This window comes from Nomascus leucogenys, chromosome 6, assembly GCF_006542625.1.
Source record: "Nomascus leucogenys isolate Asia chromosome 6, Asia_NLE_v1, whole genome shotgun sequence".
In the NCBI taxonomy this organism is placed as follows: Eukaryota; Metazoa; Chordata; class Mammalia; order Primates; family Hylobatidae; genus Nomascus; species Nomascus leucogenys.
The window spans coordinates 59,175,438-59,193,666 of record NC_044386.1 but is presented as its reverse complement, the minus strand read 5'-3'; the positions used below and the strand labels follow the sequence as shown (position 1 = coordinate 59,193,666).

The 18,229-nt window shown below is 40.7% G+C and overlaps 1 protein-coding gene across 2 annotated transcripts in view; it reads right to left on the bottom strand.

Moving 5' to 3' along the window:
• Positions 1 to 18,229, bottom strand: part of VPS39 (VPS39 subunit of HOPS complex) — a 56,173-nt gene that overhangs the window by 31,894 nt on the left and 6,050 nt on the right. Inside the window, exons 2-8 of one of the 2 annotated variants that reach the window (XM_030814250.1) lie at positions 15,549 to 15,614; positions 7,852 to 7,884; positions 7,286 to 7,350; positions 6,917 to 6,959; positions 4,926 to 5,020; positions 3,570 to 3,668; positions 3,083 to 3,175 (exon numbers count right to left, since the gene is read on the bottom strand). In XM_030814250.1, coding sequence (XP_030670110.1) covers positions 3,083 to 3,175; positions 3,570 to 3,668; positions 4,926 to 5,020; positions 6,917 to 6,959; positions 7,286 to 7,350; positions 7,852 to 7,884; positions 15,549 to 15,614 — 494 coding nt within the window. The remainder of the gene's footprint in view (positions 1 to 3,082; positions 3,176 to 3,569; positions 3,669 to 4,925; positions 5,021 to 6,916; positions 6,960 to 7,285; positions 7,351 to 7,851; positions 7,885 to 15,548; positions 15,615 to 18,229) is intronic. The other variant, XM_030814249.1, reaches the window with a different exon arrangement.

Sequence of the window (18,229 nt, the reverse complement as noted above, 5' to 3'; positions counted from 1 at the left end):
AACCACTACTCTCTTCAAAGCTGTCAGTCAGACAGGGACATTTAAGTCTGCAGAGGTTCCTGCTGACTTTTTGTTTGTCTGTGCCCTGCCTCCAAAGGTGGAGCCTACAGAGGCAGGCAGGCCTCCTTGAGCTGTGGTGGGCTCCACCCAGTTCGAGCTTCCTGGCTGCTTTGTTTACCTAAGCAAGCCTGGGCAATGGCGGGCGCCCCTCCCCCAGCCTTGCTGCTGCCTTGCAGTTTGATCTCAGACTGCTGTGCTAGCAATCAGCGAGACTCCGTGGGCATAGGACCCTCCGAGCCAGGTGCGGGACACAATCTCCTAGTGTGCCGTTTTCCAGGCCCGTTGGAAAAGCGCAGTATTAGGGTGGGACTGACCCGATTTTCCAGGTGCCGTCTGTTACCCCTTTCTTTGACTAGGAAAGGGAACTCCCTGACCCCTTGCGCTTCCTGAGTGAGGCAATGCCTCGCCCTGCTTTGGCTCGCGCACAGTGCGCTTCACCGACTGTCCTGCACCCACTGTTTGGCACACCCTAGTGAGATGAAACGGGTACCTCAAACAGAAATGCAGAAATCACCCGTCTTCTGTGTGGCTCAGGCTGGGAGCTGTAGACCACAGCTGTTCCTATTCGGCCATCTTGGCTCCCCCATAAGCATTGCTATCACAATGTAAAACCCGTTCTCTAATGCAAAAGAAAGCATCTAGCCTGGCAACTGACAATGCCAGGTGCTGGTGAGAATGCAGAGCAACTAGAACTCGCATTCACTGCTGGTGGGAATGCAAAATGGTGCAGCCGTTTTGTTTGTTGGTTTCTTACAAAGTTTAAGATACACTTGCCATATGCCCCTTAAAGATACACTTACCATATGGCCCAGCAATCCCATTCCCAGGCATTTGCCCAGGAATGAAAACGTATGTTTACACAAACACTTGTATGCAAATGTCTTAGCAGCTTACTCAAAATTGCTAAAAATTGAAAACAACTTTTTTTTTTTTTTTTTTTTTTTGAGACAGAGTCTTGCTCTGTCGCCCAGGCTGGAGTGCAGTGGCACAATCTCAGCTCACTGCAACCTCCACCTCCTGGATTCAAACAATCCTCCTGCCTCAGCCTCCTGAGTAGCTGGAACTACAGGTGCATGCCACCACGCCAGGCTAATTTTTTTTTTTTGTATTTTTAGTAGAGATGGGGTTTCACCGTGTTAGCCAGGATGGTCTTGATCTCCTGACCTCGTGATCCGCCCGCCACGGCCTTCCAAAGTGCTGGGATTAAAGGCGTGAGCCACCACGCCTGGCCAAAACCAACTTTGTCCATCAACTGATGAATGGATAAACAAACACCTTGCCATAGACTACTACTCAGCCATGAAAAAGAATAAACTATTAACACACACAACAACATGGATGAATCTCTAGTGCATTCTGCTAAGTGAAAGAAGCCAGACTCAAAAGCCTACATATTGTGTGATTCAATTTATATGACATCCTGGAAAAGGCAAAGCTATAGGAGATGAAGAACAGATGAGTGGTTACCAGAGGTCTGGGAACAGAAGGAAAGGCTGACTTCAATATGAGGGAATTTTGGGGGGTGATGGTAGTGTTGTGAATCTCGATTGTGGCATTAGTCACATAAATCTAAGCATTTGTCAAAACACAGAACTGTACACTAAAAAGAATAAATGTTACTGTATGTAAATAAGTAATTTCTGAATAGCCTGGTCCTAAAGCAAGGTTTCCCACCCTGAAGGTGATGTCAGCATCCAAGGTAGTCAGAGACCTGAGAGCCTTAAGTCCAGCTTCTGCTCAGTTCCCTTACTCCTTGTGAGCTCTCTCACCATCTGTAGGCCTACTTGCTATTGAGTCAGTTGCACAGCAGTGACTCCTCCAGGAGTCTGCAACTCTGATGCTGATAAAATTAGGATATTCAAATGATACAAAGATGGAACAAATATATTAACAAGGTAACAATGGGGCCAGGCACGGTGGCTGTAATCTCAGCACTTTGGGAGGCTGAGGCAGGAGGGCTGCTTGACCCCAGGAGTTTAAGACCAGCCTATGCAACATATTGTGACCTCATCTCTAGAAAAAATACAAAAATTAGCTGAGCATGGTGGTAGGCATCTGTGATCCCAGATCCCAGCTACCTGGGAGGCTGAGGTGGATGGATTGCTTGAGCCCAGGAGACGGAGGTTGCAGTGAGCCAAGATCCTGCCACTGCACTCCAGCCTGGGTGACAGAGGGGTACCCTGTCTCAAAAAATAAAAATAAAAAATAAAAAAACTAATGAAGAGCTCACCCAGTGGAAGATAGAGAGAAAGGCTTCCAGAATTGCCATGTCTGAATTACCAGGGGTGTGAAGCTAAGAGATTTAGATTATTCAATGAAATGAACAGTGTATCAATCTTTTCTACATATAATATGCATATTGGAGAAAAACAGTGTCATGGATATTTACAACTTATGTTAAGAGAAAACACAGCTTATAAAACAATTGTATAACATGGTATTTTTACAAATAGGATGGAAGCTCATATACCAAGAAGTTGGCAGTGACTATTTCTGAGTGGGGGGACCATGGTTGATTTGCACTTCCTTTATCTCCTTATCTATATTTTCTGTAATAAACGTGTAAAAACATGTGGCTTTTGAAATTTAAAAAAATAGTGAAAATCACTTTTAGTACAAATATATGAAAAGATTTGACGGCACGAGAGGAAACTCAAAGTCTTAAAAATACTTAAGTTTATACTAAAATTAGTTTATAATTCCTGAGCACTGAAGCCTTAGGATAGCAGTCCATGATGATTCACTGGACAGAGGCAAACAGCCTTCATTATCTGTCCCAATAGTAAAATACACACTGTGGATCATCATTATGTAAAGAACTGAGCGTTGACTCTTGGACTGACTTAAGTTACAAAGATATCCTATTTGTGAAAAATGCTGAGCATGAATGATAACTACGCATACAAATAACAAATCCTGTTAGGCCAAAAGCTCTAAAGTGGTCTCTTGACCTGGAGTTCGGAGCACATAATCATCTTCCCCAAGATAAACTAATGATATTTGCAAAATAATGAGATTTTACCCTTATTAGGTAGTAGTCTCTCTTGAAACCCACACAGATAGAATTTTCACACCACGCCATGGACTTGGGCACATCTGGCACACTAAAGTCCCCCTGAAAAAAGAGAGCAAGGATCCGAATGAAATAAATACTTTTTTTAAAAACCATGACTTTCCTGTTATTCTGCAACCTCCATTCTGCAAAACAACCCTCACCCTCATCGGGCACAATTCTACAGGCACAGGGCCAGGAAACTACCCTTAATAAAAATACAAGTCCGTGAACTGGACAAAGTACATTTGGAAAAGGTGAAAACTCACTCTGAAATAAACCAATCTGTAAAAACACTGTAGAATCATATTACGAGTAGGCATCAACAAGCTCTCATGCACTTCATACCAGAGTATTCATTTCCATAGAATGACAAGACTGGAGTCCTGAACTTCATTAGAACCGAGCTACTGCAGCAGCTCCTACCCAACAATGGACCAAGGAACAGTGGACTTACCTGCAATTCATGAAATTCCCTGTCCTTCCAGAAATAGAGCTGCAGCTTCTTTTTTACTGCCACACACATCCGTAACATCTCCTCACCGGTCTCTGTGTGCTGGGAGGAGACATGCAGAGCAAATGAAAATACAATGACTCTCCCTAACTGAGTGATAACTAAATTAGAGATTGTCTACCTTGAAATTGCTACTAATCTGAAAATTCCCTGTAACACAGTCATCCTGCCAGGAAAGCTGAGCAGAAGAACACCATTCTCTAAGATGCACTAAGAAACAAATGACTGAGGAACACTTCCTCCCGAAGGGTTGCCAGCCAAAGACCACAGCACCAGCAAATCACATGGACATTCACAATTCAGAGGAGAAAATCTTGGGGCAGTCCTTCCCCTATATAACTCCTCCCTCCTTTTTTCTCTTAAATGTTTCTTGCTCCTGGCTGTCAACGCATGCTGGGTCAGGAGTGACCATGTGCCAGTGACATCAAGCCCACTTTTAAGCCTTTAAATAGCAAGGAAAAGAATATTCCTAAGCATAAAATGATGCAGTGTCAATGTAGAACATAAATGCTAAAAAATGTAAGTTGAGTAGAGAGAGGGGTGAGGCAGATTCTGAAGAATGCAAGAATGATAAATTGGCAAAAATAAAGAGAGATGTCTTTTCTGAACAATGAAAGTCCCTAATGACAAAGACCTCAGTGATCTGTTTAGAGTAAGAGTCCACTTAATGTCTTATAATTATCTTCATGATATTGTTACAGTCTTGCTTTCCCAATAATGGTTTGTCCAGGACAAGCGTTTTTGTCTTTGGTTAGCTGCCTCTTGCCAATAGCATTAGATTCTCATTAACCCACACACAAGGAATGCAAATGCTTCAACTTCACACTATGCACCAATAGAGAAATTTCTCTAATACAATTATTCCCCTTGGGCCGGGTCCGGTGGCTCACACCTGTAATCCCAGCACTTTGGGAGGCCAAGGCAGGAGGATCACCTGAGGTCAGGAGTTCGAGACCAGCCTGGCCAACATGGTGAAATCCCATCTCTAATTTAAAAAATACAAAAAATAGCCGGACGTGGTGGTGCACGCCTGTAGTCCCAGCTACACAGGAGGCTGAGGCAAGAGAATCACTTGAGCCCAAGAGGCAGGGTTGCAGTGAGCCAAGATCGTGCCACTACACTCTAGCCTGGGCGACAGAACAAGACTCCATCTCAGGGGGAAAAAAAAAAAAATTATCTTTGGAGTCTCTGTTGGGTATGGATCATCAATGTCATTCTTCTCATCTAATGGTAGGAATGATGCAGGAAAGACTGTATTGATTACAGCACAAAGCCAAATTTCATCTTGGGTAAACTTACCTGGAGGTCACAAGTAAACAGTGATGCTCCCTTTGCCTTTGAAACAGTAGTGATTTGTTGAAATGTCAACAGGTCATGGACATAAATGTTATTTTCTGTTTGAGAGGAGGTATAACATCAGGATCAATGATCATAATTCTCTAGCATAGCCACTATCGAGGCAAAAAAAGTAACTGTGTTAACATCTAGAAGAAGCAAATGGCAGATGTTGGTTGAAGATGTCCCTTCAGTTTCACTAAGATGATTCATTCTCATCTATAACCAGTACAAAGCATTTAAGAGGTCACTTGGTCTTCTAAACTTGGATATTTTCTTCCTTAAACATCTGAGCTTGGCCCGGCATGGTGGCTCACACCTGTCATCCCAGCACTTTGGGAGGCTGAGATAGGCAGATCACTTGAGGTCAAGAGTTTGAGACCAGCCTGGGTAACACGGTGAAACTCCGTCTCTACTAAAAATACAAAAATTAGCTGGACATGGTGGTGGGTGCCTGTAATCCCAGCTACTCAGGGAGCTGAAGCAGGAGAATCCCTTGACCCAGGGAGGCAGAAGTTGCAGTAAGCCAGGGTTGCACCACTACACTCCAGCCTGGGCGACAGAGTGAGACTCCGTCTCAAAAAAAAAAAAACTGGGGCTGACTTGAGTAAAAGAGATCTTTCACTTCCAAAACACTCTTTCTTTTTTTTTTTTTTTTTTTTTTTTTTGAGGCAGGGTCTCACTCTGTTGCCCAGGCTAGAGCACATCAACAAAAGGGGCATGATCTCGCCTCACTACAGCCTTAACCTCCTTGAGGCTCAAGTGAGCCTCCTACCTCAGCCTCTTGAGTAGCTAGGACTACAGGCATGAACCACCACACCTGGCTAATTTTGTTTATTTTTTGTGGAGATGAGGTCTCCCTATGTCGCCCAGGCTGGTCTCAAACTCCTGGACTCAAGCAATCCTCCTGCCTTAGCTTCCCAAAGTGCTGGGATTACTGGTGTGAGCCACTGCACCAAGTCCAAAGCACTCATACTCTGTCCATTTCAAATCTGAAATTTTATGATGCAGTATTTGTACAAGAAATGGCTTTCAAAGCTACTCACATTAGGAGGCTCCAATTAGAAAAGGGAATTTTGTACTAACCCATGGCAAGGATTTCTTTCCTAGCAAAGCAATCAAAATAATCATTTTACCTGGGCCTCATATCTAGTTTTGGTCATGAGGATTAAGTTACCTCAGATGTTTATCTGTGGACCCAGGAACGACATTTAACATGATTTTACTCTTTGGGCCCCAGGGTCAACAGCACAAAGTGTGATCAGCTGCTAGTCCCCTGCATGTCCAGAAAAGGCCTCACTGGCTGCCTTCTACGAAATCACAGTTTTTCACATGAGGGCCTCAACAGTGTGGCCCTGCTCTGTCTCTTACCTGATATCCTACCACTCTCCACCACATATCCTTAGTCTGGCCACAATAAACTATTTGCCACAAACTCCCACATCTCAGGGCCTTTGTTCTAGTTGTTCCCTGTGTTTGTGATATGCTGCTGGCCTCTCTTCCTACTGAAAGTCTAGTTATCTACTAGACAATATAGTCCCTCCCATTACGAAGATTCCACACACTTTTTATAAATTTTCACTGTAACTTACCACATTGTACCGTGATTACTTCCTGTCATTTAGTCTTCGTAATCAGAATGTAAGTCTCAAAAATAGCAACCATGTCTCACTGAACTTGGTATCCCCAATGTCTAGTCCAGACTTTGCACAGAATAGGCTCAATAAATATTTGATCAATGAATGAATGAATGAATAAAGTGAGACTCCTTGGAGAGCAGAGTTTGAGTCTATGGAGGATGCTGCTGCCTTTATTAACCATGTACCCTGTTATACCAGGTTTGGAACATGTCAGTTTGTTGTTCAGTAACCACTATCAAATTAACCATGAAAGGGTTAATTAGGTCATATCTTTTCTTGTTAGACACAGGATACAAATGCAACTCCTTTTCTTACCTAACAAGCTGACCAGAATCTTAAACTGGGAAACCACATGGATCTGGAAAACAGCAAATCATGAGACCCAATTAAACATTTCTGACAACGTTTAGCAAATGTGCATTCAATAACAGTACTAAAAAGGGACCACAGAGCCTATCCAGTTACAGATCTCACTTATTTTTCTGGGCATTATAATTTCTGTGATTATCATTTCTGCTTGTGAGAGAGGATCTCAGGCACAAGATATATGGGCAGACACCCCTGCATAAATGGAAGGTCAAAGAGAAGAAGATTCAGAGTTAATAAATAACATTACCAAAGTTCTAGTTTGACAGGGTCTCATATAAGTCAAATATTCTTGTAAGGACTGCCATCACTGCTTACCTGCTGAATCTTTTTGGAGAAGTTCTTATTGGATTTCTCTAGTGTCACTTCAAATCTGTTGCAACCTATGGAAAAGAAATAAACATTGGTAGTTCCAAATACAGGGATACATATAAAAACCACTACTAGAAAAATACTGCTCCATACTGCTCTCCTACATAAATCTTTAGAAGTTCCTGAAAGGCTAAAAATCAGAGATCTAAATAGCCAGCTGTCTTACGAGCACTGTAAGATGCTTTCAACTACAATTTTAGAGCACAGCGTTTCATGCACCTTCACTTGGCATCAGCAGAAAGGATCACACAAAGTTTACTGAAGCTGCAAGGTACTTGTGAGTCTGAAGATCTTATCTTGCAAAATCACCACCTTGGCAAAGTGTTCCACAAGGAAGGGTGTAAAAAGTAACAGTCAAATATAAGAGCCCAAGCCATGAAACCCAGCCCAAAGCATCCCTAGATCTAGACCAACTAATTTCCAGCAACTACTCTAAGTTCTGTATCACGGAGACAGAGCAAACACTCAAACCCATCTCCAGAGCTAAAGCAATTCAATGCGTCTACACTTACTGCAACTTTCAGGTGATGCTACATCTGCTGGCACTGTTACAAAAAAGGGGAAGAAAGTTATATACCATAAAAACATGTGAATTCAGCCTTGCTGGGGATGACAAAAATATTCAGCCTCAAAAGTCACCAATGAGTCAAAAAGAGAATAATTATCATCATCATCATCAGAGCAGCTATCATTAAGCAGTAACTACATACTGGGTTCTGGGTTTAAAAATTTATATATATTTTTTTCTGTAAACTCACAACTACTCCCAAGAAGTAGGTATTATTATTCCAAGTTCATATTTGAGGGGCCTGAAGGGTAAAGCAGTTAGGTACAGCCAGTGAGGGAGCCTACAAGCAAACCCAGGCTGACTCTAAAGCCTGTGCTCTGAGCCCATGCCCTGCTACCTGCCTTCTGCGTCATGGACAGGATGCTCGCACTGCTGACCTGAGTTGTTCCCCACAGCTAGCTCTGCCCTTGCCCTCTGGAAATCAGGGAGACTCTTTAGGGCAGCCATAAGAACTCATGCCACCAAAGCTGGTCTTACTTCTTTCATGTGTCCCTCAGCAGAGGGGATGAAGAAAGAGCCCTAAAGTTGCAGGGAGCGTGCCCTGGTATTCTGCTGTTACATTTCATGACGAAAAAAAACAATTCAGATACTTCCTACACTTGAAAGCATCTTATTATTGCGCCTAATACTTCTCTTTTCTTGTTTTTCTTTTTTTTTTTCTTTTTTTTTGAGACAGAGTCTCATTCTGTTGCCCAGGCTGGAGTGCAGTAGTGCGATCTCAGCTCACTGCAACTTCCACTTCCTGGGTTCAAGCAATTCTCGTGCCCTCAGCCTCTGGAGTAGCTGGGATTATAGGCATGTGCCACCATGCCCGGCTAATTTTTGTATTTTTAGTAGAGACAGGGTTTCACCATGTTGGCCAGGCTGGCCTTGAACTCTCGAGGTGATCCACCCACCTCGGCCTCCCAAAGTGCTGGGATTACAGGTGTGAGCCACTGCCTCTAGCCTATAATTCTCTTTACAAATAGAATTTTCTAAGGCAGCGATTCTTAAACTTTTTTGTCTCAAAATCTTGATAATCTTAAAAATTACTGAGGACCTCAAAGAACTTTTTTGGGGGTTATATACATGAATATTTACGTTAGAAATTTAAATACATACATTTAAAAACATGTATGTATTTAAAAATAACAATAATAACCCCATAAGTAAGAACCCACATCTGCTTCTGCATTTAATCTGTTTTGATAATTTAATTTGTTTTGGTTGAAGTATATGACAAAAAATCTGTCCTCATATAGATATATAGTTGAAAAGGGAAAAGTACTCTAATAGATTTTTCAGATTCTTCTTTGATACTACACCAACACTTAACAAATGTAATTTCTTATAAAGCGAAATCTCACACCTGTCAATGAACTTTTCATTTTCTGTTATGTCAAAAAACATTGGTCTACCTTAAACTTTGAATGTATTTTTTACTCACACATGATTTTAAAACTTCATGCATTAGTCATTTGGAAAATATTGGTTCACTGAGTTATGCAGATTTTCCAATCCAGACCTACATTTCATTATAGGATGTTAAAAAATGACACTCATTATTATCACCCCCAATCTCATCAGAAAAAAATCTTTAATTATGGAGAAGATGTCACACTCAGGGGAGTGAACACAAGTTTTCCATAATTCTATTTTTTTCTTAAAAGCTCTAACTTTATCATTCACAACAAATACTGCCAGTTGTTTACCTTAAAGTAACAGATTCCCTTTGTTCATAAAAAAAAAACAAAAACTGCCAAATATCCAAATGGTCTGAAAAAACCACAACCTGCCATTCTTTCAAACAAAAACAATACTCCCTGAAAAAAGTAGCCAGTTTAGCTCGTAACTCAATCACATAAGCCTTTTTCCCTTGAGACAGCCATCGGACTTCACACCTTAGCACACAGCAGAAGTGCTTTATGTATACTTCCCATTATATCATATGAGATTACTAAAAAGATGTGTTGCCAAGGCCGGGTGCGGTGGCTCACGCCTGTAATCCCAGCACTTTGGGAGGCCGAGAAACCTCCCAGGTGTAGATCACCTAAGGTCAGGAGTTAAAGGTCAGCCTGGCCAACATGGTGAAATCCTGTCTCTACTGAAAATACAAAAATTAGCCAGGCATGGTGGTGGGCGCCTGTAATCCCAGTTACTCAGGAGGCTGAGGCATGAGAATTGCTTGAACCTGGGAGGGGGAGGTTGCAGTGAGCTGAGATTACACCATTGCATTCCAGCTTAGGTGACAAGTGTGAAATTCTGTCTCAAAAAAAAAAAAAAAAAGAAAGAAAAAAAAATAAAACCCATCACTTGAGGCAAGGAGTTTGGGGCCACCCTGGGCAAGAAGAGACACCTCATCTATACAAGAAGTGAAAAAACTATCTGGACATGCTGGTGTGTGCCGGTAGCCCTAGCTGCTTGAGAGGCTGAGGCGGGAGGATCACCTGAGCCTAGGAGTTATAGGTTGCAGTGAGTCACGATTGTGTCACTGCACTGTAGTCTGAGTGACAGAATGAGACCATCTCAAAAAAACAAACAAAACCCACTGTGAGCACATGGTGAGAATTACACAGTGACTATCAGTACAGCTTGGTACCACTTTTTTTTCGTTTTTTTTAAAAAGTCTCTATTTGAAGTTAGGTACTACTGTTCTCATTTGTGTTCAGGTACTAACTAGTTTTAATTACCATTCCTTTTGCACCATCATTGTAAATGTCAATACAGTGAAAAAAAAAAAAATGAAAAACGAAATGTTTTAGTGTTTCTGCAAACTTGGTTTTGTCCTTGTAGGTCCTCTGAAAGGATCTTGAGGATCCCCAGGGGTCTAGAGACCACACTTGGAGAACAATGCTCTAGGATGACAGCATGACTGAAATAAACCTGGAGTTGTAAAGGCCTCAGACATGAACTAATCTAATTCCTCTCAGTTCAAAATAAGAGTAGACTGGGTTGGGCACAGTGGCTCACGCCTGTAATCCCAGCACTTTGGGAGGCCGAGGCGGGCGGATCACTTGAGGTCAGGAATTCCAGACCAGCCTGGCCAACATGGTGAAACCCTGTCTCTAAAAAAGTACAAAAATTAACTGGGCATGGTGGCGCGCATCTGTAGTCCCAGAACTTCGGGAGGCTGAGGTGGGCAGATCACTTGAGCCCAGGAATTCAAGTCCAGCCTGGGTAATCTGGCGAAACCCCATCTCTACAAAAGATACAAAAATGGCTCAGCCCAAAATCTCCCTAAGCTGATAAGCAACTTCAGCAAAGTCTCAGGATACAAAATCAACGTGCAAAAATCACAAGCATTCTTATACACCAATAACAGACAAACAGCCAAATCATGAGTGAACTCCCATTCACAATTGCTTCAAAGAGAATAAAATACCTAGGAATCCAACTTACAAGGGATGTGAAGGACCTCTTCAAGGAGAACTACAAACCACTGCTCAATGAAATAAAAGAGGACACAAACAAATGGAAGAACATTCCATGTTCATGGATAGGAAGAATCAATATCGTGAAAATGGCCATACTGCCCAAGGTAATTTACAGATTCAATGCCATCCCCCTCAAGCTACCAATGACTTTCTTCACAGAATTGGAAAAAAACTACTTTAAAGTTCATATGGAACCAAAAAAGAGCCCACATTGCCAAGACAATCCTAAGCCAAAAGAATAAAGCTGGAGGCATCACGCTGCCTGACTTCAAACTATACTACAAGGTTACAGTAACCAAAACAGCATGGTACTGGAATCAAAACAGAGATATACACCAATGGAACAGAACAGAGGCCTCAAAAATAATACCACACATCTACAACCATCTGATCTTTGACAAACCTGACAAAAACAAGAAATGGGGAAAGGATTCCCTATTTAATAAATGGTGCTGGGAAAACTGGCTAGCCATATGTAGAAAGCTGAAACTGGATCCCTTCCTTACACCTTATACAAAAATTAATTCAAGATGGATTAAAGACTTAAATGTTAGGCCTAAAACCATAAAAACCCTAGAAGAAAACCTAGGCAATATCATTCAGGACATAGGCATGGGCAAGGACTTCATGTCTAAAACACCAAAAGCAATGGCAACAAAAGCCAAAATTGACAAACGGGATCTAATTAAACTAAAGAGCTTCTGCACAGCAAAACAAAACTACCATCAGAGTGAACAGGCAACCTACAGAATGAGAGAAAATTTTTGAAATCTACTCATCTGACAAAGGGCTAATATCCAGAATCTACAAAGAACTCAAACAAATTTACAAGAAAAAAACAAACAACCCCAACAAAAAGTGGGCGAAGGATATGAACAGACACTTCTCAAAAGAAGACATTTATGCAGCCAACAGACACATGAAAAAATGCTCATCATCATCACTGGCCAACAGAGAAATGCAAATCAAAACCACAATGAGATACTAACTCACACCAGTTAGAATGGCAATCATTAAAAAGTCAGGAAACAACACATGCTGGAGAGGATGTAGAGAAATAGGAACACTTTTACACTGTTGGTGGGACTGTAAACTAGTTCAACCATTGTGGAAGACAGTGTGGCAGTTCCTCAAGGATCTAGAACTAGAAATACCATTTGACCCAGCCATCCCATTACTGGGTATATACCCAAAGGATTATAAATCATGTTAGTATAAAGACACATGCACACGTGTTTAATGCAGCACTGTTCACAACAGCAAAGACTTGGAACCAACCCAAATGTCCATCAATGATAGACTGGATTAAGAAAATGTGGCACATATCCACCATGGAATACTATGCAGCCATAAAAAAAGGATGAGTTCATGTCCCTTGTAGGGACATGAATGAAGCTGGAAACCATCATTCTCAGCAAACTATTGCAAGGACAAAAAAACTAAACACCGCATGTTCTCGCTCATAGGTGGGAATCGAACAATGAGAACACTTGGACACAGGAAGGGGAATATCACACACCGGGGGCCTGTCATGGGGTGGGGGAGGGGGGAGGGAAAGCATTAGGAGATTTACCTAATGTAAATGACGAGTTAATGGGTGCAGCACACCAACATGGCACATGTATACATATGTAACAAACCTGCACATTGTGCACTTGTACCCTAGAACTAAAAAAAAAAAAGTGGAAAAAAAAACCTAAACAAAAAAATATCTAAGTACTGCTAAAAAAAAAAAAGATACAAAAATGGGTTGGGCATGGTGTGTATGCCTGTGGTCCCATCTACCTGGGAGGCTGAGGTGGGAGGATGGCTTGAACCCAGGAGGTTGAGGCTGCAGTGAGCCAAGATAGCGCCACTATACTCCAACCTAGGCAACAGAGCAAGACCCTGTCTCAAAAAATAAAGGAGCAGAATGAAGCCTAGACATGTCTATTGAGGAATATTTATACTCATATTTTAGAATCAACCAATTAAAAACACATTTATTGAATAATTACTAGGCTAGACATATCAGAGGATAAAAATGTCACTGGCTCAACTGAGCTCCAGAGAAATGACTCAGATCAGATCAGAGCCTACGATCCCTAGCCCTAGTCTTTTCTTGACCCTATTATCCCCTCCCTTTCCTCAGAAAGACAGTCTACCCATAGACCTATTTAGGCTTGAAATATCTCAAATCTAGAAACCAAATTAACCCTAGAACTAATTCACACAAGCCCAGGTCTATTTCTGGCCCACACCAGGCCAGATCTGGGCCAGAACTAAACTGTTCACCTATAGGGAAAAATGGCATTTCTTGAAGAAAAGCTTCAAATCAGAATTTGATTTCCTAATTGTCTATATTTAATCTACCTATGGCAAAAGGAAGGCCCAGGAACATTAACTAATTTGTCAAAGTTGACATGATAAAATGATCACAGGGCAAGGAATAGTCGCCACCAGGGTTCCAAGCCAGATTAACACTAATATTACCAGTTTAGGTCTATACTGTGTTGAGACTTCAATTATGAAGTCTTGTTTTCAATTTCTGATCACCACTTACATCTGAAAGCAAAGCAGAGAGTCAAAAAACAGTTGTTGAATGCTGAATAAAGATAAGCATTTTTAGCTTTAAAATTAAAATGTGAGCTTGATTTTAAAATTATAGACCAGGCAAATATCACAGAATGCAAATATTTTGGCTCTGAGAACTAAAAAAAAAATTTTTTTTTTGAGACAAGGTCTGTTGCTGAGGCTGGAGAGCAATGGTGTCATCATAGCTCACTGCAGCCTCAATCTCCTGGGCTCAAGCGATCCTCTCGCCTCAGCCTCCAGAGCAGCTGGAATTAGAAGCACGTGCCACCACATCCAGCTAATTTTTTGTAGACAGGGTGTTGCTATGTTGCCCAGGCTGGTCTCGAACTCCTGGCCTCAATCATTCCTCCTACTTCAGTCTCCCAAAGTGCTGGGATTATAGGCATGAGCCACTTCGCCGGCCATGAGAATTAAAAATTTAAAACATTAAAACAAAGATCAACAATGTACTGCTCCAGGGCCTAATTGAGGCCTTTGCATGTTTTTGTAAATAAAGTTTTATTGGAACATAGCCACACCTATTCATTACATATTGCCTACAGCTGCTTTCATGTTACAAAGGCAGAGTTAAGTAGTTACAACACTGCAAAGCCTAAAATATTTATTCTCTGGACCTTTTCAGAACAAGTTTGCTGACCCCTGATTTAGAGGACTGTTGAAAAACTTAGAAATGAAATAAATTATCTATTTTGTTCTCTGGTTTCTTTTCTTACCTGCCGCAGAAACTGACCAGGATACCTTCTCTTTCCCGAGTGCACTAGTAAGGTGCTTTTCCCCCCCAGTGTTACCCTTGCTCCAGGTTCCAAAAGACAGCTCTATTTATCTTAAGCTATCTCTTAAGCTATTTACCAGAGAAATATATATTATGCTGAAGGATATGAAACTAACTGCAGATTTCTGTAGAGTGGCTCCAGGGCATAATACCTAAACACATCTATTCTCCATAAGGACAGCACAGAAATGAAAACAGGGAAGGGCAGTGAGGTACTTTCTGCCCCAATAAAAAACACTCTTTAACAGAATACATTTCAAATACTTTAGTTATTACTCTACATTACTGACAGTCACATTTGATTAGAACTTCAGTTTTCACAGTTTCTTCAAGCCTATTATTGCATCCGCCCCAACAACTTTGTGAGACAGAGAGTTTATAGAAAACTGATGTTGGAAAGAACCTGCTCAGTCACGCAGCCAGGGGGAAGTGCACATGAAGGCAAACCCTGGTCCTCTCTTCTTGGTCTACCGCTCATAAGCTAACAAGATATTTTAAATCAATGTTGCCTAATTTTTTTTCCTACCACCACACCATATATACAGGAATCTTATGCCCATTAGTAGTATTTCTTATTATTGGTAGTGAGTCTCTAAGAAAAGAGGAGGAAAACAACCTCCTCCTCTTTTCTTAGAGACTCCCTACCAGTAATAAGTAATTCAGTAATAAGTAAACCAGCAATTCATCCTCACCTCCCAAATGCAGGTAGGGCAATACAATTTGGAGGAGAAAAACCCTAGCCATTCTCAAGACTTCTCCCCATTTTCCCACCGTGCTCCCTCTAACCTTCAATCTTTTAATGGTCCAGGAATAACTGATTTCACAGTTGTATACTGGCTGACTATTAAAACTTATTTTTTTGCATGAGCAATGTGCACTTACCAACGTCCTTCCGAATCCTATAGAGAAGAAGATGTCCTTGTTTGGTTCCCACAAGAAGCCATTCCTCTGGGGGGAAAAAAAACAGCTTTGAGAAAGGTCAACCAGCTTGAGTATAATCCTATTTTTTTTAGCTGGGGCTTGTAATCAGAAATCAATGTGTCAAGAAAATGAGTTGCTTTTGATAGCAGGTGTTTTGCAAAGCTAAGGAATGTTTACACTCATGTTTGACAATCAACCACTTAAAAACACATTTATTGAATAATTACTAGGCTAGACAGATCAGAGGATAAAAATGTCACTGGCTCAATTGTTTTAATGTTAAACTAATAAAAAAGATAGAAGGGCTTTGTATTTTTCAGATTAAATGATTATGATTTTTATTTTTTGTTATGTATATACTTTTATTAAGATATATATCTTTAGATATATATTTTTAAATTCTGCTAAAAAGAATATGATGAAAGTTTATAAAATCACAAAATGGAAGTACAAACGTGAAACCAGGTATCCAACCTCAGAAATAATAGCTAAGAGGCATCCTTTAAATGCTTTTACTTTCAGGAAAATAAATGACATAGCGTAACAAGCTTACAGAATTCATTATCTCAAAAGATAGTCTAGTAGAATATATTTAACAACAAGTGTTGATGAGAATATAAAGAAATTAGAACCCTCATACACTGCTGGCAGGAATGTAAAATGGGACAGCCACTTTGGAAAAGTCTAGCAGCTCCTCAAAAGGCTAAACATAGCTACTCTGGGACCCAGCAATTCCACTCCTGGGCACACACCCAACAGAAATGAAAACATATTCTACATAAAAACTTGTACACAAATGTTCACAGCAGTATTATCTGTAATAGCTAAAAGATGGAAACAAACCAAATGTCCACCAACTGATGAATGGATAAACAAAATGCGGCATGGCTATATAATGGAATATTAGCTAACAATGAAAAGAAAGGAAGTATGGATATATGCTACAACACAGATGAACCTGAAAACATGATGCTAACTGAAGGAAGCCAGACAAAAGGCCACATGATTCCATTTATATGAAATGTCCAGAGTAGGCAAATCCACAGACGCAGAAAGATTAGTGGTTGCCCAGGGCTGGTGGGCTTGGGGGAAATTGGAAAGTAAATACTAATGGGTACTGAGTTTCTTCTGAAAGTGATGAATATGTTCTAAAATTAATTGTGGTGATAGTTGCACAACTCTGTGAATGTACTAAAGACCATTTAATTGTACACTTTTTTTTTAACTTTTATTTTTTTAAGATAGGGTTCCACTCTGTTGCCCAGGCTAGAGAGCAGTGGTGTGATCATGGCTCACTGCAGCCTCCACCTCCCTAGCTCAAGTGATCCTCCCACTTCAGCCTCCTGAGTGCCAAGAAATACAGGCATGCACCACCATGCTTAGCTATTTTTTAAAAAATGTTTATAGAGATGAGGGCTCACAATATTGCCCAATCTCGTCTCCAACTCTTGACCTCAAGCAATGCCCCTTCAGCTTCCCAAAGTGTTGGGATTACAGGGGTGAGCGACTGTGCCCAGCCAAATTGTACATTTTAAAAGATGGTCTAGGCTAGTGGTTCTTAAACTTTAGTGTATCACAATTATTTGAGAGTTTGTTAAAATACAGAATGCTAGGCTCTACCCCGGAGCATCTGATTTAGTAGGTTTAAAAGTAGGCCCAGGAATTTTCACTTCTAACAACTTCCCAGATGATGCTGATGCTGGTGGTTCAAGGACCACATTTTGGGAGGCACTGGTCTAGGTAAAAAGAGGCTGAGAAAGAGTTTAAATAATTACCCTGACAGACCCATATTACATCATTCAAGGAAGGTAAGCATGTACAGATACTTCCTTAGCTTTTTGATAACATAAAGGTCACTCATTCCTTTCATAAACTCTTTTGATTGTTGACCTCTGTAAAATAAAATCTTGGATAATGGTACAAATAGATAACTTTTACTGAGCAAGCATTGTGTTCCGGGAAATGCTAAATGCATCTGTTATTTCACTAATCCTCACAACTATCTCTTGAAGTAAGTCCTTTTTTCAAATCCCCATTTTATAGATGAGGAAGTTGAGGCCTAGGGAATATATAACTTTTCCAGAGTCACACATGTGGCAAGCAGCAGAGTTGGGATCCCAACCCCAATTTGTCTGATTCCCAACCACATGCTGTGATGTACTTACTAAGGCACCCATGTCAAAAAAATGGGTGTCGGCCAAAGGTTGTCTGAATGGCAGTAGTTATATTTATAAAAACAGGTCAGCATCTACATTCCTTATCCAAAGGATCAATAGTATTTCTCCAGGATGACGTTCTTAGTCATCCAGAAAAACAGAGTGATTCTATTTTCTTTGATTTGGGGCCTTAAAGGAAAGGCAGGTCACAAAAAGTAATAGCACTGTGTGCTCTTAATAACATAAGTTGAAATCAGAAATAACAGCAGCTCTAATGAGAAGGCTGGAGATGTATGCTGCGGCAGAACATGAAAAAATAAAAGAATTCATTTTGCAATGTTTGCTTTGTAAAAGATACTATATTTAGAACTTTATAGATATCATGATATCAAGCAATTTGGCAATACTAAAGTTGATTTTTAGGCCACCCACTGATATTTCAGATATAAATAAAATGAAGTGGAAAATTTTTAAAAACCCACTCAT